This window comes from Pelophylax lessonae, assembly GCF_965119305.1.
Source record: "Pelophylax lessonae genome assembly, chromosome: 1".
NCBI lineage: Eukaryota > Metazoa > Chordata > Amphibia > Anura > Ranidae > Pelophylax > Pelophylax lessonae.
Genome location: NC_138768.1, coordinates 303287804 through 303313755, shown reverse-complemented (window position 1 = coordinate 303313755; position 25952 = coordinate 303287804). Strand labels below are relative to the sequence as shown.

At 40.0% G+C, this 25952-nt stretch overlaps 1 protein-coding gene across 2 annotated transcripts in view; it reads left to right on the top strand.

The window, feature by feature from the left end:
- TBX5 (T-box transcription factor 5) overlaps window positions 1–25499 on the top strand; it is a 96468-nt gene extending 70969 nt beyond the window's left edge. For both annotated transcript variants that reach the window (XM_082244238.1, XM_082244237.1), the window contains exons 4-7: window positions 2098–2250; window positions 10181–10272; window positions 14390–14619; window positions 23831–25499. In XM_082244238.1, coding sequence (XP_082100364.1) covers window positions 2098–2250; window positions 10181–10272; window positions 14390–14619; window positions 23831–24408 — 1053 coding nt within the window. In that variant the 3' untranslated portion in view covers window positions 24409–25499. The remainder of the gene's footprint in view (window positions 1–2097; window positions 2251–10180; window positions 10273–14389; window positions 14620–23830) is intronic.
- The last annotated feature ends 453 nt before the right edge of the window (window positions 25500–25952 follow it).

Genomic DNA, 25952 nt, shown 5'->3' with positions numbered 1-25952 from the left:
ACATGACTGTATAACTGAAGTAACTGTTTTCACATTTTTTTTCAGTGAAGATTCTCAACTTCTTTAGTCAATCAGCCTCAAAGTATCATAATCATTCACAAAAGTATGATATTGCAAAGCTGAGTACACACTGTTAGCTTTTTCTCCTTCACCCATCGAGCTGGATGAAAAAAAAAGTAAACTTCTAGATCAATGTATCCACACAAGCGAGGTAGATGTAGGAATGATCCCCACTGTCCTTTTTTAGGCTGACAGTGGGGACTCCTCTGCTGTCAGCAAACACTGATCAGCTGCTGCAGCCATTGACAAGGCGAGAAGGTTTTCTAGCGGGACTGTCCAACAATTGGGTCTGTGAAATAGGGAGGACCACACACAGATCAAAATGTGGCTGGTTCCTGCTGAATCAGCCACATTTTGATCTGTTTCTGCAATGGAATAAACTACTTTGCAATAAGCAGGTATTACCTATCTGCATCCATATTACTTATGTTGATCCTCTATGCTTGTAAATGCTTTTGATGTACTTTATATAACATTATTGTCAAGGGGAAAAGGGGCTATCTTTATAGAAAAAGGACTGCACAATTTAGGTCTATGTAAGGGACACGTCAATGGATGAATGCTTGGCTTAAAGCCCAACTCCAGCTAAAACATTTTTTCTGGTTTTGGATAGAATTGAAAAAGTACACCTGATAAATTTGTTTTGCAGTTCATGATCCTGTTAAGGAGATTTCACCTCACTTCCTGTCCCTGTGGTGGTAGAAGAAGAAATTAGTCATTACTGGAACAGGAAGCCTAAGATTTTGTTGCAGTCCATGTCCCAGCCTCGAGATTTCCCAACCACATCCTGCCCCAATAGGATGTGAGAAAAAAATTACCCCATGGAGACACAGACTACAATAAAAATGTGATATGTCTAAAACAAGGGTTTTTGCTTACGTTGGGCTTTGAGGATACACAGGAAATAGATGTGGGCAAACATTGGATCTTATTACATAGTAATACAGTATTACTATCACTGTATCATGTGCCAGAGCGTTCTGCCCTTATGCCACTAGTTGTACCAATGGTGAGTCATTCTGTTGACATGCCATTCACTGCAAAAATGCTGCTGTGGTCCATAAACTAGAGTCATTTCCGCCACTGCCTAAATCCTGGAACTATCGTGTATATGACGTTAGTCAATCTGCATATGCAAAGACTGCTTGTTGTCCAGAAGAAGCCTGGAGGAAAACAACATTTATTTCTGTTCCTTCTTTATAAGCAGGAGGTATCTAAAAGCAGCCCTCAATTCCAGACGCATGATATTTAGCTTAGGTTTTACCCTTGAGCGGTCTAGGACAAATTTTAATTACTGTCCCTATATTAACATGCCGTGGGTTCATACCATAATCTGTGTGCATTTTAAAACATGCCACACTGCTTGCTTACTTATAGTGGATGTCTATTTTAGATGAGAAATAAAACAATGCCATAATATGTATTTCAGTGATTTTTGGGAAATGAGTTTACCTACTATGATCAAATGCTCAGTCCTAGTGTTGAATAAAGAGAGATACAGCAGCAAGCCAATCACAGTAGCAGGAAATGACAGTGGGGTTGAGTTACTAAAACTGGAGAGCTGTGTATGGCAGCCAATCAGCTTCTAACGTCAGCGTGTTCAATTAAGCTTTGACAAAACAACCTGGAAGCTGATTGGTTGCTGTGTAGAGCTGCACCAGATTTTGCACTCTCCAGTTTTAGTAAATCAGCTGCAGTGTTCCTATGGTTGTAAGTAAGCAACAAAAACTTTATTGCTATTTCAGAAAATCGCAGCTGACTGCAGACTGAAATGTAAAGTTCTTTTTAACAAAACTGCATAAAAATGGCTTCTTTTTGCACTTATATACATTATATTTTTAGTAAATTTGAGCTTTGTTTTACTAATGATATCAGAAAGTCTTATTGATAAAATAAAGCTAATATTTCTTCAAGTGTTATCCCTGAGCAAGGCACTTCAAATAAATACTCAGCGGCACTTATTTTATATGATATTTAAAATCAGTTTAAAGTTTTTTTGTACCTGAAATGTCTTTCTGTCCTGGCTGTTTTTTGTAGATCATCCTGAATTCCATGCACAAATATCAGCCTCGGCTCCACATAGTTAAAGCAGATGAAAATAATGGATTTGGGTCCAAGAACACAGCTTTCTGCACACATGTCTTCTCGGAAACAGCGTTTATAGCAGTCACTTCCTACCAGAACCACAAGGTAAAGGGCAAAATGTTTAAATCCACACCATGAAAGTACGCCTGGCCACTGACAGTAAGATAATGATTATCTATAAACTATTACTTTGTAGACTGGGTGCAGTGTAACATTTCCACAGTCTATTCAAACCACTCTAGCTTAGATAGTTGTTGGTGAAATTAGCTAAAAAGACCAATGAAAAAGGTATTATATGAGTCTGTGTGTAACACTCATGAGTTGAAGGAAATACAGTTATAGGGACTTGACAAATCCCTGGGCCAGAGGGTTATAATGTGGTCTTTTTTTCTGCTAAAGTTGGACTATAAACCGAATTTATATGAAAAAATACATACCAATCCAGTGCTCATCTGTGATAGTTAAATTGTTATTTTTCATTTAAAAAAAATAAAACTGTCAAACTGTAAGGCTTGCAAACTAGTTTGGCTAAACAGCAAGTAAAGAGTTAATGAAGCAGGCATATAAAACCACCCTTCCATAGTTGCTAAGCCTCTCTCCAGCTTATACACATTTTACAGTTTTATGGAGAGCAGGGAAGCCAAGCAGTTTTTTTTCTGTAACATCTGTATACTGTATATATAAAGCAAAGAATTTGCCCATGTGGAGAAATCTTTAGATAAAAAATACACCCTGATCCTTGGAAAGAATGGCATCTGCTCAGTTTCAATATAGGTAGGAGAGATATATATAGTACTGCTTGACCTTATTTGCAGTTAATATATCTTTCAAAATCCTTTTAGTCTTTTACCCCTGAAGTGTTCATGTGTGTGGAAATATGTCTTCAAATAAAAACTAGATGCACTCATTTTCTTCAATTTGAGCACTAACAAATCCCGAGGAACACAATTAGAATATGGGTGTTTTAGAATGATTTAGATGGTTAGGTGTATACAGTTCAAACTGAACCAGGGCCAGATCTAGCCTGTCTGATTTGGGGATGCAAAGTATCAGAACACGTTCATGTTATTAGTGTGGCTTTGTAAACCACAGTGGTTGGGTTGGGCTTCAGGGCCTCGTTATAGTCTTCGCTATACTGATGCCACTGGTCCTGGGGGCAAGACCAAAATCTAGAGGGGCATAGATCCAGCCTTGAACTGAACCCTAGATGAAACACACCATTGGTTATAATTAGGGAGAATGCCAGGAAAAAAAACACCTGAGTGGACATAAGGTCCAGTGCTGTCACAACTACCAGTGCCCTTGAAAGACAGGGTCAGGGATCAGATCCTTGCTTGGGGAGGGAGCAATAGAAACTTTCCCAACTGATCCTGTAACTCAAAAGGTTCCTCTAAGGAGAGGGAATACTGAGGATCAACATTATCCAAGGATACAGAATTTCCCTGCGGAAAGGAGATATTACCCTTATAGGAAATACCTCCCAAAGGAAAATGTATTACTGGACAAAAACAGGACCTACCAAAGTGCAGAGAACCAAGTGAGCTCTGAGTAAAGGCACAGCTATATGTAGTAGTATAGGAAAAAGATGCAGGGCAGTTGAAATAGATGCTGTCTCCAATTTGCCATAATTTGCCTTTTAGCTTAGGTTGTAAAAACACCCCCCACAAGTGGGGGAATATCTCCATGCTGAAGGCTTTTTGTACCAAAGATCTGCAAATATGCATTTCTAGGACAAAAGAGGTAGAGGGGGGGGGATTTCTTTAACCTTGCTGCAGACCTCCTGCACCTCCAATGACAATGTTAAGAGTGGGTCCAGAGAGATGATGTCCCTGAAAGACTAGTCAGATGCTATCATTTGCTTTCCACATAGCCAGAGTGCCCTACGCATTTGTACAGACAACATTCCTATGCAGAACATAATTTCAGAGGCTTGTATAGATTGTCACAGGTAAACCACAAGGCTGTAGACATCTGCTCCAGACACTCTAAAATGATGTGACCTACCACAGCAATCAAAGGATTATCTACAAGAAGTTTATTCCATCCTGACATGGTTTGACAGATCAGAGTTACCGCCAACACTGGACAAAGGGCCAAACCAATTACCTCAAACTGACATTTAGGATGGGAATTCATTTTTCTATCAGCAAAGTCATTAAAGGTAAGTATACCTTGCCTGTTTTAAGCCCCTACATGCAGCGTCACTGTGCCGCAACAGCATGCACTGCAAGTGGTTGTGGGGCAGTTGCAGCACAGCCGCATTCACCTGGGGTTATACTTCCAGCCTTTTCCACACCCTCTGCAGCTAAAGGGGGGCCGTTTGGTCGTTGTAAAATGCACCTTAACCATTTAGTTCCCCCCCCAACCTGACATGTGAATGAATCTTTGGTTCACATCTGTGCAGTTGTGTGTAGGGCAGCCCGTTTATTTCAATGGGCTGCCCTACACAAAGAAGCAATTTTGTGTGTATTTCCAGACACACAGTAATTTGAACCACACCATAGACTGGGGTGCCTCAAGACTGAAAATACTTTTCAAGGGTGCCTTGACTATAAAGAGGTTGAGAAACACTGCTTTACACTGAATAGCACTAAATAGAACATGGAGCACTGGGTCACACCAGAGGCTTTGCCACAGCTCTGGACCTGAGGTTATTTAAGGGCTAACTAACACAGTACACAGAGGTCTGTGTAGCACCACAATTCAGAGCCTAGTGCACAAAGGTCACATTTCATTCTAGCCCTGCAAATCTCAAGTCAAGCACTCTCTGGGTGCCGCCTCTGAAGCACTAGCTGAGGGAAAGGTGTCCAATCTCCTGTATGTCAATGTCCAAACATTATGTAGGAAGCAACATATACCTGGGTGTTTCAGAATTCACGTGTGCCTTGATTGACAATAAATAAATTATATGTGTTTGATCTAGCCCTAAATTACAAGGCTAACAGAATAGAATTACCAAACATTCTGTTGCCTGAAGTTCAGCTTCAAGTCTAGTCATTTTTCCCAATACACCAAAATAAAATGTAAAATATACTTCAGAACGATACATGCAATGCACTTCGATCTCCCACATAATTGTTATTTCAAAGAAATGACATCACCCATCTGAGCTCCTCCATTGAAGGAAGAGGCTCAGGTAGGTGACGTGACTTCTTTGAAATAAAAATAGTTTGAAGGATATTAGAATGTGGTGCATGTATCTTTAGAGTATATGGACTTATAAGAATTGACCTGAACAGAGCTGACACCTGGAGTTTAAGAGACACTAGTGCAAAGACTGAGATCTGAGGCCCCCGTTTAAACTTTCGCTTAGCAGTAACATACAAGATGAAATCCATTCAAAGTGAGGGAGTCCCTGGTTGTCCCCATTGGAAGGTTTACCATCTATTTCTGTTCAGGGGGCAACCCAAAATTGTGGATTTTCTTTTACTTTTGCATTCAGTGATAGCGGTAAACAGGACAAATAGAATCTCTCTAATGGGGACATAGTCAGCAATACAAACCTGACAGTTTTAATCCTTCTCCACTCTTTCCAAAATGAAAAAAAAAAAAAAAAAAAGTTTTGCCTTTAGATATACTTTAACAACTTAAGGACCGCCCACCGAACATATACTGCATACATGTATGAGGTTTTGCTTTAAGGCTCTAGGGGGCGCGCGTGCTGCTAGAGCCGCGCTCCCGCTGTGATTAAACACAGCGGGAGCCAGTCCGCGGGACCGGCGGCCGCAATCGCAGCCAACCTCCCGAGATTGTCAAGGAGACTGACAGAACGGTTGTCTACCTATTTAAACAAGACAGACGGCTGTTCTGTCAGACATGAAGGGAGAGATCGTGTGTTCCCAGTAATCAGGAACACGGATCTCTCTCTTACCACAGTCAGTCCACTCCCCCCACAGTTAGAAAACATTCCTTAGGAGCACACTTAACCCCATGATCGCCCCTGATGTTAACCTCTTCCCTGCCAGTGTCATTTATATAGTAACAGTGCATATTATTTAGCACTGATCACTATATTGGGGTCACTGGTCCCCAAAAACTGTCACTTAGTGTCAGATTTGTCTGCCGCAAGGTCACAGTCCTGCTAAAAGTCGCTGATTGTCACCATTACTAATAAAAACAATTACAAAAAGTCCATAAATCTATCCCATTGTTTGTAAACGGTATAACTTTTGTGAAAACTAATTAATATACACTTTTTTGGATTTTTTTACCAAACATATGTAGCAGAATACAAATTGGCCGAAACTGATAAAGAAATTTTATTTTTTCAATTTTTTTATTGGTAATTTTTTATAGCCAAAAGTAAAAAAATATATATTTTTTTTATCACAAAAAAAAAAAAAAGAAAAACACAGAGGTGATCAAATACCATCAAAAAAAAGCTCTATTTGTGGGGAAAAAAGGAAATCAATTGTATTTGGGTACAGCGCCACACGACCGCACAATTGTTAGTTAAAGCAACACAGTGCGGTAATGCAAAAAGTGGCCTGGTCATTAAGGGGTAAAACCTTCCAGGGCTGAAGTGGTTAATTCACATCTATGGTGACCTCAACTTTTGAAAACATTTACGCCTTTAGTACGGGAAGAAGATATAAGTAGCTCACAAAGCATTATTGATGCATAATACAGCCTCATTCAAAATGGCATACTTATGTGTACATTCATGCAAAGGGCCTTCTTTGCCCACATGGGATGCACAGGTTCCATGCATCTGCTCTAAGGCAGTTCTTTTCATGTCTATTGGGAGGCATCTGCTGGACGGACACAGCCACTGGTCTTGATTTGACAGGTGCTTGTCCCTGACCTCAAAAAGTAACGTGTCAGGAAAGAAATACAGTTATAACAGCATGCTCCAAGGTTTTCATTCTTACTATTTTCTCACTACGTTGTATTTCACTAATGTACAGCAAACATGGGCATAATAGTAAAGAAGCCATATGAATGTCGTGGTTTATGGTTTCAGCACCTCTTTGTTCATACCCTAACAACTGAACTTGATTGTAGTCAAAAAACCTCCAGACCATATAAAGCCCTCTAAGAATAAGTCACTTTAAGTGGAACTGAACTCAAGAAGTAAAGATTTTCTATGTTATAGAGAAAACTTAAAAATGTGAATTGTGTCTAAGCAGTACCCTGGAAAATTTACCTTTTCTTTTTAGTTTCTACTGAAAAATCCTGAGAAATGGAAAGCAATGCTGCTTCTGACTACTAGTCCCATGAAACTTGGTGCAAGGTTTGGTGATGACACTGCCATGCTGCTCACTATTCTCCTTGCTAGAGGCTTCAATATAGAAAAGCAAAAGCCTGCCTTTTTCAAGATGTCCACCTCCTCACAGAGACACAATGCCTATAATATGCGTCAATGCATCAAAAGCAGACAACATGTTTCAATGGCTTTAAACAGATGGGAACTAGCACCATATAAAACAATGGTTACTAAGATATGTACACGTGTTGAGGAGTGCTAAAACATGTGTGTTTAAACGCTTAGGTGTAAATGGTTCTAAAGCACATCTAGCTCTAAACAGTAAAGAAATAACGTAAAGCAGAAGGGAAGAAAAACACTGGGGTTGATATACTAAAACTGGAGACTGCTGTGCTGTGCATAGTAGCCAATCAGCTTCCATAATTTTTTTTTTTTTGTCAAAGCCTAATTGAGCAACCTAAATTTAGAAGCTGATTGCACCAGATTTTGCACTCTCCAGTTTTAGTAAATCAACTGCATTTTTCTTAGATGTTTCAGTAATCACAGCTGTGCATTTTGAAAGCAGTATGAATGAATGTATATCTAAATTCAATTTGTTTTTAGTTTCGGATATATTAGGATATGGTTAAATTCCTGTCAAGTTTGTTTCTTCTTTTAATGTCTTGGTCCTATTAGGGAGATTTTATTTCACTTCCTGCCTTAACTTCTTGCCGCCCGCGCTATAGCTGAAAGACGGCTACAGCGCGGGCTCTAATTTCCGGGAGGCCGTCTTTATACGGCCTCCCAGTGACAGGCTCCCCGCGCGCTCCCGCGACAGCGCATCGGGGCAAACCTGTGTCGGCCGTGTCCCTTGGACACAGCCAATCACAGATCGTGGTAAATGGCCAATCACAGCGGCCATTTACCACGTGATCGGACCATGCAATGAGAGATGATCTCATATGTAAACATATGAGATCATTTCTCATCACCAGTTCTCCTTGCTCACACAGAGAATGCGTGTGAGGAAGGAGCAGAGCCGATCAGCGCTTAGGGGACAAAGAAAAATGTTATCAGGGCACTGATCACCAGTGCCCTGATTACAAAAGAGGTAAATAAAATACAATAAGTGCCCACCATCAGTGCCCACAGTGCCAGCCATCAGTGCCCACAATCAGTGCCCATAGTGCTGCCAGTCAGTGCCCATCAGTGCCTGCTCATCTAGGCACTGATGGGCACTGATGGTGCTGCCCATCAGTGCTTATCAGTGCCGCCCATCAGTGCTCATCAGTGCCACCCGCCAGTGTCCATCAGTTCCACCCACCAGTGTCCAGCAGTACCGCCTCTCAGTGCCCATCAGTGCCGCCCATCAGTGCTGCCTCTCAGTGCCCAGCAGTGCCACCTCTCAGTGCCCAGCAGTGCCACCTGTCAGTGCTCATCAGTGCCACCTATCAGTGCTCATCAGTGCCGCCTATCAGTGCCACCTATCAGTGCTCATCAGTGCGGCATATTAGTACCTCCTCATCAGTGCCACCTCATCAGTGCCCATAAGTGCCACCTCATCAGTGCCCATCAGTGCAGCCTATCAGTGCCCATCAGTGCCGCCTCATCAGCGCACATCAGTGAAGGAGAAAAATGTATTTATTTTCAAAATTTACTCGCAGAAAATAAGAAAAACTTTTTATTTTCAAAATTTTCTGTCTTTTTTCTTTTTTTTTGTAAGAAATAAAAAACCCAGAGATGATTAAATACCACCAAAAGAAAGCTCTATTTGTGTGAAGAAAATGATAAAAATGTAATATGGGTACAGTGTAGCATGACCGCGCAATTGTCATTCAAAGCGTGAGAGCGCTGAAAGCTGAAAATTGGCCTGGGCAGGAAGGGGGTGAAAGTGCTGGTAGGCAAGTGGTTAAGGCACAACAGCAAGTAAAAGGAGATCTCTCCAGAGTAAGTGAAATTCTCTCTTAGACAGTTGTCACTGGGATAAATGCCCCCTTTGGATAATGTCCCTTTTATTCCTGTTGCAGTGACAACTCAGAATTTTAGATTTTCCCTCACTCTCAGTTCCAGTGAAAATGGTCATCAGGGCAAATAGAGAAGGTGTATCTCCCCAACAGTCACACAGAAAGCTATAACAACCTAACTGAGGTTTTAACCCTTACCACACCATCCAAACAAAAATAAATGGCTTTAGATAAACTTTAAGGCCTACTGCAATTCTATATTTATCCATATTTGTTGTTGCCATTAGAAATTCAGAAAACATTTATAAAGTAGGGAATGGTTAAAACCCCTGTCATTTGTGACCTGTTCTGGAGATTTCCTTTCATTTGCTGTCCTATAGACCCACTAGGAAGTGAGAGCAATCAGCTCCCAAATGAAAAATTTTCCCGCAATGTTCTTGTGGCAAACCCAATTTTTATATTTTCGTTCACCTTCGGTCCCAATGAAAAAAAGTAGAATTGCAAGTTTACATCTGATAAAAAATGTAATCCATTACTCCCATACATATAGTGCAGTAAAGGTGCCTGGCTGGAGATAAGGCTTCTAGATTGTAAGCTCTAACGAGCAGGGCCCTCTACTTCCTCCTGTTTTGAACTGTATTGTAACTGTATTGTCTTCCCTCACATTGTAAAGCGCTGCACAAACTGTTGGCGCTATATAAATCCTGTATAATAATAATAATTTGATTAACATAATCAGTTCAGCTGAGGTAGTGTTAACAGTTATTGTAATTTGTGGTCAGTATACTGATTATTACTCATTACACATTTAGATACAATAAAGAATTTATTGTGACTCTGGAAATAAAACTTTACAATTCTGATGTGGTTTCCATATTCTTATCAGATAACACAGCTAAAGATTGAAAACAACCCATTTGCCAAAGGCTTTAGGGGGAGCGATGACATGGAGCTGCACCGAATGTCCAGGATGCAAAGGTACTCTTTGTGTTTTCTCTGAAACTTGACTTCAAGTAATAATATGACATGGGTTTCTAATGAAAGGATAGAAGGAACTGAATGCTAGCCTGCCTCAATGCTGAAAAATGTTGTTCTACTCAGACATCAATAAGATGGTCATGAATATTGTGGGTGATGAACACATAGTACGCTAGTTTTAGTTTTTTGGTAATTTGTTACAGTAGTTCTGGATGCAATCACCAATGCACAGTAGTAGTTTAAAACCAAGTAACAACGCATTTCCAAAAAAATGAAGGTATACACAAAAACAAAATATATCGCACATGAAAGGCTAACCCCTAACATACCCCTAAACAAAACTTTAGCTTTACCTCTAAACCGTAACTTTTAATCTGAAGATGTATTGAATTCTAAATGTACCCTCAACAGTTCTTTAACTAATGTAAACTTGAAACATTACTTAGGCCCTGAAAACTTCACAATAAGAAGAATTCTATCGTACAAATAACAGCACAGCAGCACAAGATCAAAACTTTTTAGTATGCATTACACTCAAAAGTCAACTTCACACCTACAGCTAATGTTTCAGAGATTGTACCACCAATGGACACCAATAAATATAATTGAAACAAAAAAGAAGGATGGCGCTCTAGTGTGCACTTGTGGTTAATCAAATGTAAATGATGACCCCGAAGAATAGTCTCTTAGTGAGCCTTTAAAGGTTTAATGTATATAAACAAATTAAAACGAGTACATTTACTTCCAAACCAATCCCTGAAGCCTCCGAGTCTCCTTGGGGTGCTGTGGGGATCCCTGGTGGTAATTGTGGGAATCCAATAACATTCCCACAATTACCCCCAGGGATCCCCACAGCACCCTAAGGAGACTCGGAGGCTTCAGGGATTGATTTGGAAGTAAATTTTCTCATTTTAAATCGTTTATGTACATTAAACCTTTAAAGGCTCACTAAGAGACTATTCTTCGGGGTCATCATTTACATTTGATTAACCACAAGTGCACACTAGAGCGCCATCCTTCTTTTTTGTTTCAATTGTTTCCATACACCATCCCGTGTTAAGGATTGGGCAGCCGTGGTGTAATTGATGTACAGTGTCTACAATTCAATAACTTCCGGGTTCATGACATAGCAGGAAAATTGCATTCAGGACTAGCGCTTGAACCTTTTTTGTGTTATACCAATAAATATAAGCAAACACTCACATATCCTTGGAGAAACTGATATCATCTAGGTTGTGATTTCCTTTAAGAGTGGACAAAGTATACTTAAAGCCCAAATTTAACTTAAGTTTTTTTCTCTTATATATATATATTGCTCAGATCTTAAAAAAAGAAAGGTAGCTTTTGCTGCAATAGTTACCTTATCTCCAGCACTGTAGACTCAACAATCTGAGGTCCAGCATCAGTGTTTTACAGGGTTGGACGAAGAGGCAAGTGGTAGTATATGAAGGTGTAATTAAGCTTTAAACTACAGAATGTAAATAAATGGTAACTTTTGTAAGTACCCCTGAAAGTGTTATAGTTTATCCCAGCTGGTCACTATTGGCAGGTTGATCTGCACATAAACAAAGGCAAATTAAAAATAAAAAAGCATATGAGGTTAAAAAGGGTCTATTGCATTTTATACTAATACTATAAGACACCAAAATTAACTACATATAGCTATCATTCACAAAATGTGTTCTACATTTGGCCTGTGGTACAAATGCCAATAACCACTGTACCAGTGCACGTTTTCCCTTCTCCAGGAAAAGTTGGGTGTGAATTCTATTTACTACACTATAAACATGAAAAATTCACTGTTCATACTCCTGTGTAAGATCTCTTCTCTATATTTAATGAGTTCTCAATTGATACAGGCTGCATACGTTGATATGTGCTTTATATCTTTGTACCTGGTATTCAGGTCTGTGTTCACAGCATAGGGATAAACCAACTATCTAAAATCCTCTGTTGGCTACACAGGATTAGTACACAATTCAAAGATATAAAAAATATATGGAAAAGCATTCTTCTTTAGGATAAGTTGTCTGTATGGGTCAGTGTCCATTTGGTTATGTAGATAACACCAACCATGCCTTCTCTAATAAGAATCTCCTATTCACTACAAGCCAACATTAAAACAACAACACAGGAACTTTGACTTACCATTACACAGTCCTCTAGACCTTAGCTAATGTCTGGTTAAGGGAGTTTTTCCATAGCAAAAGAGATGCTGTCACTTTTCCCATTATTTGGCTCCATTGCTGTATTGGATCTGGGCTTCTGGGAATGGCGGAGTAAGGGACATCTCCCATGTGACAGTGCTTGAATTTGAGTGGCCAGTCGCCATGCCAGGGTGGGCTCCTGCAGCAAGTAGGTGCTGAGAGAGCATGGATGGGTAATTATACCTTGCTGTGGGGGGCTACTAAGAGACACTGGTCACTTTGCCCTGAATGCACAATGACATGTTTAATAAATATGTAAAAAGTTAGAACTTTTCTTATAACTTACAGTTATTACCAAACTTCTGATGACAACAAAAACAACTTACAGCAAAATTTTAAACAGTACATAGGATGTCATGGTGCCATCATGGCGTACTGTCATAATTTCATTTAAGACTGCATTCATAATACAGCTTTTTGTAAACACATGCAAAATCTCACAATTTCGCCAGTGTTTACGAAATGTAGAAAAACATGTGTCGCACTTGTGGTGCCATCTGTTATTAATAGCCCCTTCATTGTGGCAAAGCAGACATGCATTTTTCACGCAAATAAACATACAATAAACACATTTGTCATTACACGTCAAGTGTCAATGGGGCCTAAAACAGGAAGTAGCTGAAAGAGGCTGGAAAAGGTCAGCATCACTCGGATAGAAAAAGAGGATGAACAAAGAGATGAAAAAAAATGTCTATTGTCTATAATACACAGTTTGTTTGTAAACTAATGGTCAGTTAGGGTGTATTTCTACTTTAAAGTGTACCTAGGCTCAAAACGTTTTTTTTTTTTCGTAGTTTTGGTTAGAATGGGGAAGGATGTTCTGTAAGGTTTTACTGCAGTTGGGGGCTCCAGAGATTTCTTTGCTTTCTGCCGAGAAAAAAGGTTGCCCCAAAGACAGGAACTAAGGAGAACTCTCTTTAACAGCACAGACAGAAGTAAAAATTATTTTTTTTTGTTTTTTAGTACGGGAATGCTTCTAATGACTTAGTTGGGTTTGTATTAGTGATCGACCGATATCGGTTTTTCGTTGCCGATACCGATATTTTGGCCAATGCATATCAGTATCGGCCGATATTGGCTGATATTTTTGTACATTTAAAAAAAAAATATATATTTTTTTTGACAGGGACTTTTGTGGAGGGATCTGGGGGTCTAAAAGACCCCAAACCCCTCCTCTGCACTTAAAACATTCAAAATGCCAAGTTTTGCTGTTTTGAATGCTGTCATTTTTTTTAATCTGGCGCCAGACAGTACCCGGAAGTGATGTCACTCATGACATCACTTCCGGGTGTTTGAATGGAGACCCGATCAGAGCCGAATGCGGCTTTTATCGGGTCTTCGGCGGCCATGCAGGCTGGTTGCCAAGGTCTCCTGGTGGGAGGGTGGGACAGGAGACCTGGGCAAGCTGCGGAAGATGGCGGGAGGGGGGGTGTCACTCCTTATAATGACAGCCGAGCGGCTTCTCAGCCGCATTGGTTGTCATTACAAGACAGCCGACCGTTGGCTATGGACGCCGGTACCGGGGTGATGCCTCTAGCTGCAGGCATCACTCCGATACAAGCACTTCCCTGAAATATCGGCAATATCGGTAACCTCTGGGGCCGATTCCGATATATCGGGAAAAGTGCATATTGGCCCTTTATATATCGGCTTTGCCGATAATCGGTCGATCCCTAGTTTGTATTGCCTGTTTTCCTGTTTAAGGTTTCCATAATTTTCTGTCTGGAAAAAAAATGCTTCCACAACAGAAAGTGGGGGAAGTCTTTCTAATGGTCCCAGACAGCAGTAAAACCCGACAGGGGTTCCACCCTTTCCCCATTCAATCTAAAGCTAAAAATCAATTTTTCATATAGATACTTGATGTTTTACACTGATGTACATCTGGCTATATAGTTTGTTTTTAATTTCAGCAAAGAATATCCAGTAGTCCCAAGAAGTACAGTGCGACAGAAGGTTTCATCCAATCATAGTCCATTTCCCTCTGAATCTCGGAATATTTCCAGTTCCTCCAACCTCAGTTCTCAGTACCAGTGTGAGAATGGCGTTAGCAGCACCTCTCAGGACATAATGCCTCCTACCAACTCATACCAATCTCTTCCTCATGAACCTGGGCCTATATATCACTGCACAAAAAGAAAAGGTATGTGCAATTTACTTTGAGGAGCTCTCTATTTTTGGTTGGAAAATTGATCCCTGAAGTGTAAATAAATAAACCTATCATACATTTTGAATGTTAAAAAGGAATGTAATAAAACAGAAACACCAAGGTGCCTTCCATTAACCAGAATAAATCAGAAAACCACAACAGGGTGGACATAGGTTGCTGTACTTTTAAACATGGTCCAAACATTTTTTCTAGTTTCCCACAGCAATGCTGGTAGATCACACATATGATGTAATAACAATTTTTACTGAGTTAATGAAGCTGGGATAGCCGCTTGCCTATATGCATATAAGCTGACGTTCCAAACCAGTCACCCAGAATAATTTGTTGACAGTGCCTGCCTTGTTTTAAGATTATTGTGAGTCAGCGGAAAGCAAGCTGTGTCTCTGCCTGCCTCTGATGACAAGCTAAGAAGAATAAACTCCAAACCTTTTTTCAATACATTCACATGAGTGTGATTGTTAGAACCACAGAGAACCAATACAAAATATATGTATATTACTATCGGTTCTTTGTCATTTTATAAACATTCTCATTGTTTTGCTGAGTTCACCTGTTCTGGAGTCTGCCAATTTCCATGGAATTTGCAAATATTTTGGTTGATTTCTCCTGGTTAACTGCATTCATAAAGTGACGTACATGTGATTTTAGTATATTTGTTTTTTGACTGTACTTTTGTTGTGGTGAACACAGTTGTTGGAGGATAACAGTCTACAGCATGCAATAATGATTAGAAAGGACTATTTTCTGTTTTTGCACTGATAAAAATCTAATACAATTTTAAACCGTTTTCATCCCCTTGTCTCACATGCATAGGGGAACAGGGATTTTAGAAGCAAATACAATAGTTTTGATTAAGAGCTTGTCAAATGTCAGTACTACTAATAACAATTATGTTTGGCATTCCAAGCTATAGAATTAATGTAGGTATTGAATAAAAATTATATATATATATATATATATATATATATATATATATAAAGATAGATATATGCAATATTATACGGTAGGAAAAAATACAGTTCTGAGAAAAATTGGATTGAATATGAAACAAAGAAGTGCATCTTAAAGCGGAGTTCCACCCAAAAGTGGAACTTCCGCACATTTGCTTCCTCCCCCCCTCCGGTGCCACATTTGGCATCTTTCAGGGGGAGGGGGGAACGGGTACCTGTTTTTGGCGCATGTGCAGTAGGGACCCTCCCGTGAAGCCGCAAGGTTCCCTTACTGGCAATGGCGGCAGCAGCACCCGGCAGCCAATAGAGACATCGCCTGCGGTGCCGACATCGCTGGACTCCAGGACAGGTAAGTGTCCTAATATTAAAAGTCAGCAGCTACAGTATATGTAGCTGCTGATTTTTAATTTTTGAAGGGGGAGGTTGGAACACCGCTTTAATGTAATTTTTGGAATTGGAGAAACTTTATTTAAAACGTATCAAACCCACACGCTAACACAACCTCAGACCCAGGAAGAGCCAATGACACACATGTCCCATGCACCCCACAAACACAACCACATACACTAAACACGTTTTCTAAACCAATCAACAACAACCACAAAACATACCCCCACAGCAGAAACATAGACTCAGGGCCGGCCCTACCATGGGTCCCGCTGTGTCCATTGGACCCAGGCAGCACTTTGAGAGGGACAGCAAACTGAAGCCCAAAATTTTTTTTTCCAGCAGTTTTGTGTGTGACAACTGCCCCCCTGGGCCGCTCCAATGCCACCCTGCTGCCCTCAACACACATACTCATAGTTGCTGGGCGCGAGGGTGCTCACACACAGTCTTACACTGGCTGGTAAACATCCAAGCGCACATATAGAGCTCAGGTGTGTGTACTGCCGGGGTACCCACAGGAGACAGAGAGCAAAGATCCCTTTCCCACCGGCTCTGCCAGCAGCCGATGCACAGATTTAATTTCTTTTGGGTGGAACTGGAGGAGTAGATGCAGCTGGCCTCGTGCCCGGCCTGCCTTCTTCTACTCTTCTATTCACGTACTTTGATGGGCGTGATTTATTTAATTTTGGGGGGGGGGGGGGCAGCATTTCATTCTTGGACCCAGGCAGCACAATGTCTCGGGCCAGCCCTGAATAGACTTAATTGGAACCTAGAATATGCAACATACTCGCTAATCTGGGCCAACACCTACCCCACTGAAAATGGCTCTGATGGCACATTGCGGTAACTAATCACTCAACCCAGCAGTTGTGAGTAAAACATCACTACTCCCTTTCTTTCCCCATTTTCCCTTACCTGTATTCCGCTACTTCAAAAACACCACCAATATTACGTAATACAAAAGCAAAAGATGTTTTCTGATATACTATGTTATACCATGCTGTATCACTTTGCTCACCTTTTTAATGTTACTGTTTTTGTTTTTACATTTTGTAACTACATTTGCCAAATAAAACTTTTGGGGGAAAATCAAACTTCAGTAAATGCCACATTTTCCTTATAAAAAAAAAAAAAAAACCAAAAAAAAAAAAAAAAAAACGCACCCTCCTACAAATATGGTAGTTCTTATCCTAGCTTTCAGAGAGGTGTCCAAGTCCTTGAGTTTCAAACTAAGCCAGAATTAAATTTGTGCTTACATAAATTGGTTGGGAAATGACTGCCATATTTTTCTGAAATATAGTGTAGAAAAAGAATGGCAACCTTTAAAATTTTACACCACTATTTATAGAGAAGAAACTTTGTTATCACATCAGGATAGCTCTGCTTTCCCATAGACTTCTATTATGTCCTGCAATTTTGGTGCTCCTTCTGAAAGCACACCAAAAATTCTACATGCTAGTAGGTTAACTGGCTACTGTCTAAATTAGCCCTAGTATGTGTATGTATAAATGTGAGTTAGGGACCTTAGATTGTAAGCTCCTTGAGTGCAGGGACTGATCTGAATGCACAATATATATGTAAAGTGGTGCGTACATTGTAGGCGTTATATAAGTATCTGTAATAAATAAATAGGTTTAAAGTTAGAAAACCATAAAGCCACACCAGTGAAATAAACCATTCTAATTTTTAACGCAAAATTGTTTCCTAAAAGGGGTGAGCATAGTAATGTAAGGCAGGCCATACATGATTATTTTTTTCTCTTTCTACCAGAAGGTTGAATGAAAAAAAATGAACCCATTCCCCCATGCGGATGGAGGAATGACTCCCGATGAGCAATTGTATTCTGCCAGAGAGGAGCCTTACCAACCAGCAGAATAAAAATGATCAGTGTCGCTGGCTATAGCCGACGACACTGATCGTTTGGGAAAAATCCGATAGGTTGGTTGTACACAAGTGGATCAGTAGATATTAACCTCTTGCTGACCATATACATACACATACAATGACAAGGCAGCTCTCCTGTGCAGAATCACGTACCTGTACCTGATCCTGTACTTCTGAGTCCGGGGCGCGCACATGTGTCGCCGGCAAGCTGCTTCCCAATCAGATGGTCCAGTGGACTCGATGTCCACCAGGACCCACCGATCATTCGATAGAGAAGCAAGACAGCGGTCTGCCTATGTAGAAGGGAGGGACAAGGGAGATCGCCGTTCTATGAGAAGGGAAGGTAGTGATCCTGTGTTCTGCAAAGCAGGAACACAGATCTCTGCCTTCCCATAGTACAAGCACCTCCCCCACAGTTAGCAGGCTCTCCCTAGGCACACATTTAACCCTTTGATCACTCCTGATGTTAACCCCTTCCCTGCCAGTGTCATTAGTACAGGGACAGTGCATATTTTTATACTGATCACTGTATTAGTGTCACTGGTCCCCAAAAAAGTGTCAAAAGTGTCACTTAGAGTCTGATTTGTCCACTTCAATGTCATAGTCTCGCTATAAGGTGCTGATCACCACCATTACAAGTAAAAATTATTAATAAATAAAAATTACCATCGTTTGTAGACACTATAACTTTTGCACAAACCAATCAATACACAGTTATTGGGATTTTTTTTTACCAAAAATATGGAGCAGAATACACATTGTCTTAATTTGATGAAGAAATTCGATTTTTTTTTTTATTGGCTATGTTTTATAACAGAAAGTCAAAAACGTTTTTGTTTTTTTTTGGTTTTGTTTTTTTTTTTCAAAATCGTCAGTCTTTTTTTGTTTATACAAATAAGAGAAATATATTCAGCACAGACAACAACCCAAATGTTATAAAATAAAAGGCTGCAGGCTGAACACTACAAGGTCAATACACAAAACCTCGACAGAATGCTAAAATGATAAACAGTGCAGCACAAAAATCTAATTATTACAAATTAATTATAGAGTCTATAAAAAACAGTTCATGATGAACAGGATGATTGCCACTGTGAGGATGTGCATCCAAGCAAAGCATGCAAGTATCAAAGTGACTCCAGCCCATCCACCAAAGACATCAGCAGCCGCTCCCCTCATTAATATGACCAAAAGGTCTAAATAAGCCTTCCCAGAATGTGGGGATAACAGTCCTCCGATGATCAATCAACGACATAAAGGATAATCCCTCCACGAGTTACATGTGTGAATACAATAAAACAGGATCCAGTGATCTCTGTTTAACTCTCACTTTATTTAGAAATAGTTAAAAGGACTTACAAGTAAAGCACCTTTTGGCTAAGATCAAGTGTAGTATCTGTTCTTATCAGTTGGTATGGAACCTGATGGTTAGTATCGGTGGGGGCCGAAATGAACCGGGGCGCTCTGGAACTACCGGAGGACCGGGAAGTAAGCCACACCAGAGAAAGCCGGATGGTTCCATTGCCTTCCTGATTTGAATGGGTCCGCCCCCACCAGTTTGAAGGGAGGGAGAAAACTGGATTGGTTCCGTGGCCAGTTAGTACTGCTCCTGGATGTGATTGGTAAGGAACGGCGGATGGCGGTGGGAGAGCCTTTCCTCCTGGGTTGAATCTGGCCTTGCAAAAGGCTTGTCCCCAGTTGAAGGTAGGTTCACCCTAAGCTGTCTAAAGTTCTGATGCCTCCTGGTAGGATAGGGCTACACTGGGTCTGGCCTTTGGGCTGGGATAGAAAAAGCCCGTAGTGTACGTGCCCCTGGGGTGGCAGCCCAGGGGTGCCTTAATTCTCACTGGTGAGGGGCAGCTCGCCTTGAGTTTTTCGGCACCTGCCTCTTGGGCAAGGCCTTTTGGCTTCGACCAGAGGAATTTTTTATTCCGGCCGGAAGGCCTGCCTTTGTTTTTTACACAAGGGCACTAATTCACTCCTCCACTTCCCCTTCCCCACTTTTTTGTTTGTGTGTGCTTTTTCTTTGTAGTGTTTTGTCACTTCACTGTCACCTTTTTTCCTGCACGACAAGTACGGTGTGGGTCTCTGGGCCTACCTTGAAAGTCTTGGGAGGGGGTGGACATGGCCTTCTGGCTTAGTTCGCCCTCTCTCATGGGGTCTCCCTTCGGGGGAGCCCCACCCAGTACTTGGGGTGGGCTGTTTCGGCAGTCCCCCTGGAGAACGGGGTTTGCCAGGTCTCAGCCAGGCAAACCATAGGAAGTACCTCAGTCCCTGTCAGGAGTCTTGCGCCCCGGGGTATCAAGGTATAGGTCAAACCTCTTCGGAGGCCAGACCATTTTCGCACACCCTGTGCAGTTTTTGTGTTTCTTCACGTTTGCGTGTGTGCACTTTTTATGCACCGGGTGTTAAGTCTTTTGAATGTGATTCACACTCTACGGGCTAATTAAAAAAAAAAAAAATAAAAAAAAAAAAAACTTGTCTCAAGTGCATAGATAGAGCTTTCTGGATACAAGTAAAAAAACAATAAGATGGCCGTGGGTGATGTCATACGTAGACCCTCCCCCGTACGTGTTACGTCTGTAGGCGGGATTTCGTCAGTGGGAACAGAGCCATGTAGTCTTCCCGCACTTATATACACACAATCTCCAGTGTCATGAAAACCGGATGCTACCTGCATAATTACTGAGATAGGCGGAGCAGCCAGCAGCATTTAAATTTAAAAAAAGGAAAACACAACTATCCATCTTCAAAATACAAAATGGACAATTACAAATCTGTAAAATTGTCTCAGTATATAATACAGCTACCCTGTTGTACGAAATCAACACAGGGTAATATTGCTCATGGTATTTTGTCGGGTTAACTGTCTCAAGCAGCTTTTAAAGGGGAACTCTACCCTACATAATAAAAAAAAAAATTAACAAAAAATAAAGCCATCTTTCACAGAAATAATTTGAAACATTGTAACACTAAAACAGTACAGCTAAAACACAATCATCTATTAGATATAAAAACAATTCAAGTCAAATTTGACATTCAAGCCAGCAGGGGTCTTGTTTATAGTGCAAAAATAAAACCACTAAAAGAAAGCTCTATTTTTAGGAAATAAAGGACATACATTCTATTTGGGTAAAGTGTCGCACGACCACAAAATTGTCAGTTAAAGTAACACAGTGCTGTATCACAAAAAATGGCCTGGTCTTGAAGGGGGGTAAACCTTCCAGAGCAAAAGTGGTTAAAACCAGAAAATAATATGTGAATAACTGGAAATGTAGCCATTCAAAATGGAAATCAAATTATGATTCATGGGAAATAAATGAATTTAATCCAGAAACATAATAAATACATGTTTTTTTATGTATGTATTAAACATTTCTGATGAAAACATTATTGTGGGACAAAAGTCATATAAAATATATACATCAAATATTAAACACTATTAAGATTTACACATTATGTTAAAGAAATGTTTAATGCCCTTTTAGGTTTCTCTGTATGAAAAAGGATGCACAACTTTATACACGTACTGTATGGGGGAGATTTACTAAAACTGGAGAGTGCACAGTCTGGTGCAGCTCTGCATAGAAACCAATCAGCTTCCAGTTTTATGTCAAAGCTTTACAAGCTGAAGTCAGAAGCTGTTTGGCTACCATGCCCAGCTGCACTTAATTCTGAGTGCTCCAGTTTTAGTAAATCACTCCCTATGTGTGACTTCTGTTTATTAACTGAACTGGGCAAAGCAGCAGTAAAAGGGTTCATGAAGATTCTTTCCCTCCTCTACCCTATGCAAAAAAGGTTTATCTGGAGTTAGGCTTAAACCTGTCAGCACCAAAAATTTGTTTAACATGCTGTGGCAGGATTGTGTAGGCGCAGTGGTGTATCCTCATATAGGTGACTCCTCAAGCACCAAGGGGACCCAAAGATCAGGGCCACTTTACCATACTAGATGTGACAGTTATTAAAGTATTAAAGTTAGCATGTCACTTTTGTTTCCTTCCCATGCAGAAACAGGTTCTATTGTGACATGTTTCATGCCAGACACAGTCATTTCTCAAAGAAATCACCATGTCTAGTCCAACACATGTCAGAATAGAACCTGTTACTGCTGCAATAGCATGTAATGTCAAGCTGCAGCTACCAAAGCCAGCAGAGATTTAGCATGCATAAAAAGGGGATACTGTATATTCCAGAGATAAAACTATAATCCTACCACTTTAAAAAAACTCTGGTTAGACCACATCTGGGGTATTCCATCCAGTTCAGTTCTGGTCACCAGTCCTCAGAAGGGATGTGCTGGAGCTGGAGCTGGAGAGAGTCCAAAGAAGGGTAAATTAATACCCTTCTTTGGAATTAAATTAATAATGGAATTGGAGGACCTCAATTACGAGGAACGACTACAAGCACTCAATTTATTCTTGCTGGAGAAAAGACGTTGGAGAGGGGACATAATAGCGATGTACAAATACCTCAATAGTGATCCCTACATAGGAAAAAAATATTCAGTCTCAGGGAGTATAAGAGGACACGAGGCCACACAATGAGATTGAAGAAGAAGCGGTTTAACCTTAAGCTGTGTAGGGGGGTTTTCACTGTTAAGAATGTGGAACTCTCTTCAACAATTGGTGGTATCAGTGGTGTGTATTGATAATTTTAATAGACTCTTGGATGTGCATCCTAAAGAACACAACATGCAGAGATATGGGAAATGATTATCGACACTGACACACGTACACCTACACAGGTTGAACTGGATGGACTATTGTCTTTATTCAACCTCACCTACTATGCAACTATATAACTATGTCTATTTTAATAAAGGAAGAATATTATTTTGAATCTCAATGTGCTACATTCCTGTTGCTTTTACAATCACCCCACATTCGGGATCTTATTCAATTGGCTGCATACACATAACCAAAATGTTTTTAATCCGATGTACTGTATATGCAAAAATAAAAATAGAGATGAAACTCAGAAATAACTCTCTTATAAAATTTATGGATAAGATAGAAACTAAAGAACTGTGAAAAAAAAAATATTAAAGAAATATTCAAGGATATAGAGCGAAGAATAACATATGCCAACGGCAAAAATATAAAACTTGTAAGAGAACAGAACCATAATTATACCTTATCAATTAATAAACCTAAATAGTTAAAAGAGTTAAGAAAAAAATATATTAAAAATTAAATACTTGTCCCGGCCACAAGCTAAACACGACTGAAAAGTCGTGTATGGTTTTACTATGATCTTGGTTCCAGGTGTGCACTCCAGAAACATCAAACTTCGATGTAAATCACTTTATCACCCTAAATAAACTATTATTAAGTAATCCCACATAGATCAGTTTATTCAAATCAACATATTACATAACAGAGAAGCATAAAAGTTGCTCTGGAGGTGACATCTAAGCACAGAATGCAGATAGAGTTTAAAGTACAAGTCTTGAATTTAAAAGCGGGAATTATTTACTAAATCTGCGTAGTGCTAAATCTGGTGCAGCTCTGCATAGAAACCAATCAGCTTCCAGGTTTTATTGTCAAAGCTTAATTAAACAAGCTGAAGTTAGAAGCTGATTGGTTACCATGCACAGCTGTCCAGATTCTGAGTGCACCAGTTTTAGTAATCCCCCTCACTGTCTTGTTAAATTCAGGACAGCTATAATAAGGCTCACCCATAAGAATTTTGGAGGTCACAGTGTGCATGTGCACCAAGAAAAGGAACCGGAGAAGACATTTTTGGGAGAAAGGTTGTTCGCCACTGGGCATGGCCGCACAGTGATCATCCCTGCAATGGGGAGGAAGGTAAGTATTTAACACATGACTCTGCACTATGGATGGAGGAGAGGGTTTTTTAAAAGACATGTTTACTAAAAAATAATCTGTTCTTTGCATTATAGAGGAAAGTAAATTTGGTACAGTGTAACAATAGTAAGAAAAGATATTTATTTTTCTTTTCAGCAAGTGAAGAATCATCTGAACATCCTTATAAGAAGCCCTACATGGACACATCTCCAAGCGAAGAAGACCCATACTACAGATCTGGGTATCCACAACCATCCTCCTCTTCTTCATCCTCAACCTCATTTCGCACAGAGTCTGCTCAACGTCAGGCCTGCATGTATGCTAATTCAGCACCTGCCACAGAGCCTGTCACGGGCATAGAAGACATTTCATGTAATAGCTGGTCAAGTGTGCCATCTTATAGCAGCTGCACAGTGGGAGGTGGAATGCAACCTATGGAGCGATTGCCCTACCAGCACTTCTCTGCTCATTTTACTTCCAGCTCACTCATGCCAAGATTGGGCAATCATGCAAGCACACAGGCTGCAGATACCCACTCCATGTTCCAACATCAGCCTTCTCACCAAGCTATTGTAAGGCAGTGTGCACCTCAGTCTACAGGGTTACAACAGGCTTCTTCCATCCAGTCCTCTGACTTCATTTACCCACATGGAGTTCCTCGGACCCTATCACCACACCAGTATCACTCTGTTCATGGGGTGGGAATGGTACCAGACTGGAGTGAGAATAGCTAACAGAACATGGACATTACATATACATTGTTTTGCCTAAAACAAAATGTTTGTAGGACAACAAAGTGGAGATATCCTAAAAAAGACACACAAACTTGTATGCTGGATCATTGCTTTTTAAACACCTCAAACGTTCACCCAATCTTTCACTTTAATCCTATTCCTTCTGGCACCAGGATCACAAATGGGGTGAAGAGGAATGCAAGAAAAAGCAAGCTGGGAAATGCAAGATGAACAGTCTGAAACCACCTAACTAGAGGTTTTGTACTTCACACAATGGGCTTTATTAGGATGATTGGTGCTTATATGTGAAAGCAGCACTTCATAAGTTCACTGACATGCCTCTGCCAAACCATTGGGTGTTTGCAGTGTGTTACACTGTGTGACGTAGGAGGCTGGGAGAATAGTTTAAAAATATGTCAGAAAAAGGGGAGAACACAGCAAGAGGGTGTTGGAGAGGAGCAGAGATTCCATCAGAGCTACCATTTCCCTTTGTTCTTCTGTTCTGTAATTTTTTTGGGTCATCATATCAAAAATATCATACAAATGTTAAAAAAAACTAAAAAAGTGAAGCTTGTATATAAACCAGGTCAATAAAAGGTACAGCTAAGAAACAAAAAAAAAAAAAAACATGCTCTTAATCACCCAAGCACAGTAACAATGATGTTACCCTTCCTAGTTTATAAAAGTAACATTTTTGATCATCTTGAGAGCACTGTTTTGGGATAGCACTAACATATGTGTAGAGAATTGTCTGGTTCTTTACAAGAACATGGTAAAGTTGGATTCCAGTGTTTGAAAGTACTTTAGCAATCACAAGTGTACAAGAATATGTAAAACGTGAACACTAAAAAGTTAAATGAATGATAACAATGCGCTTAGTAAGGCTGCAATGCAATTAGGACATTTTCTTTTAGGCAATAGTCTTATTGTTATTATAACCTACTAAGGCATTGGACATTTGGATTTCTGCCCTCTCCAAATGCACAGTGCAGTTGATTTACCAAAACTGGAGAGTGCAAAATCAGGTTCAGCTGTGCATGGTAGCCAATCAGCTTCTAACATCAGCTTGTTTAATTAACCTTTGACATAAAAAAAAAAACCTGGAAGCTGATTAGTTCCCATGCAGAACTGCATCAGATTTTGCAATCTCCGGTTTCAGTAAATGAACTCCACTGTGCTATGTTTGTAAACTATTGCGTTATTGACATTGTTATATAATAAAATATAATATATTTTTCCTGCTTGATTGCTTTTTTGTGACGTTCTAACAGTTCTGCAGTGGAAAATAAATAAAGTAAATTAAAAATGAATTCAACAAGACAAAAAATAAATAGTTACCTTATTTTAGTAAGGAAGTGGTTATACATACATTAGTAAATTAGTACATTCGTTTGTGCTGATGAAGTGTTTCCAGTTATATGTCCCAAAAAAAATTCTAAACAAAGTTTTCAAAGCTTTCAAAGTTATTTTCAGCTAACTGTAGATAACGCAATGTTATAAAATCAGGGCTTTTTTTCAGCTGGAACTTGGTGGAACTTAGTTCC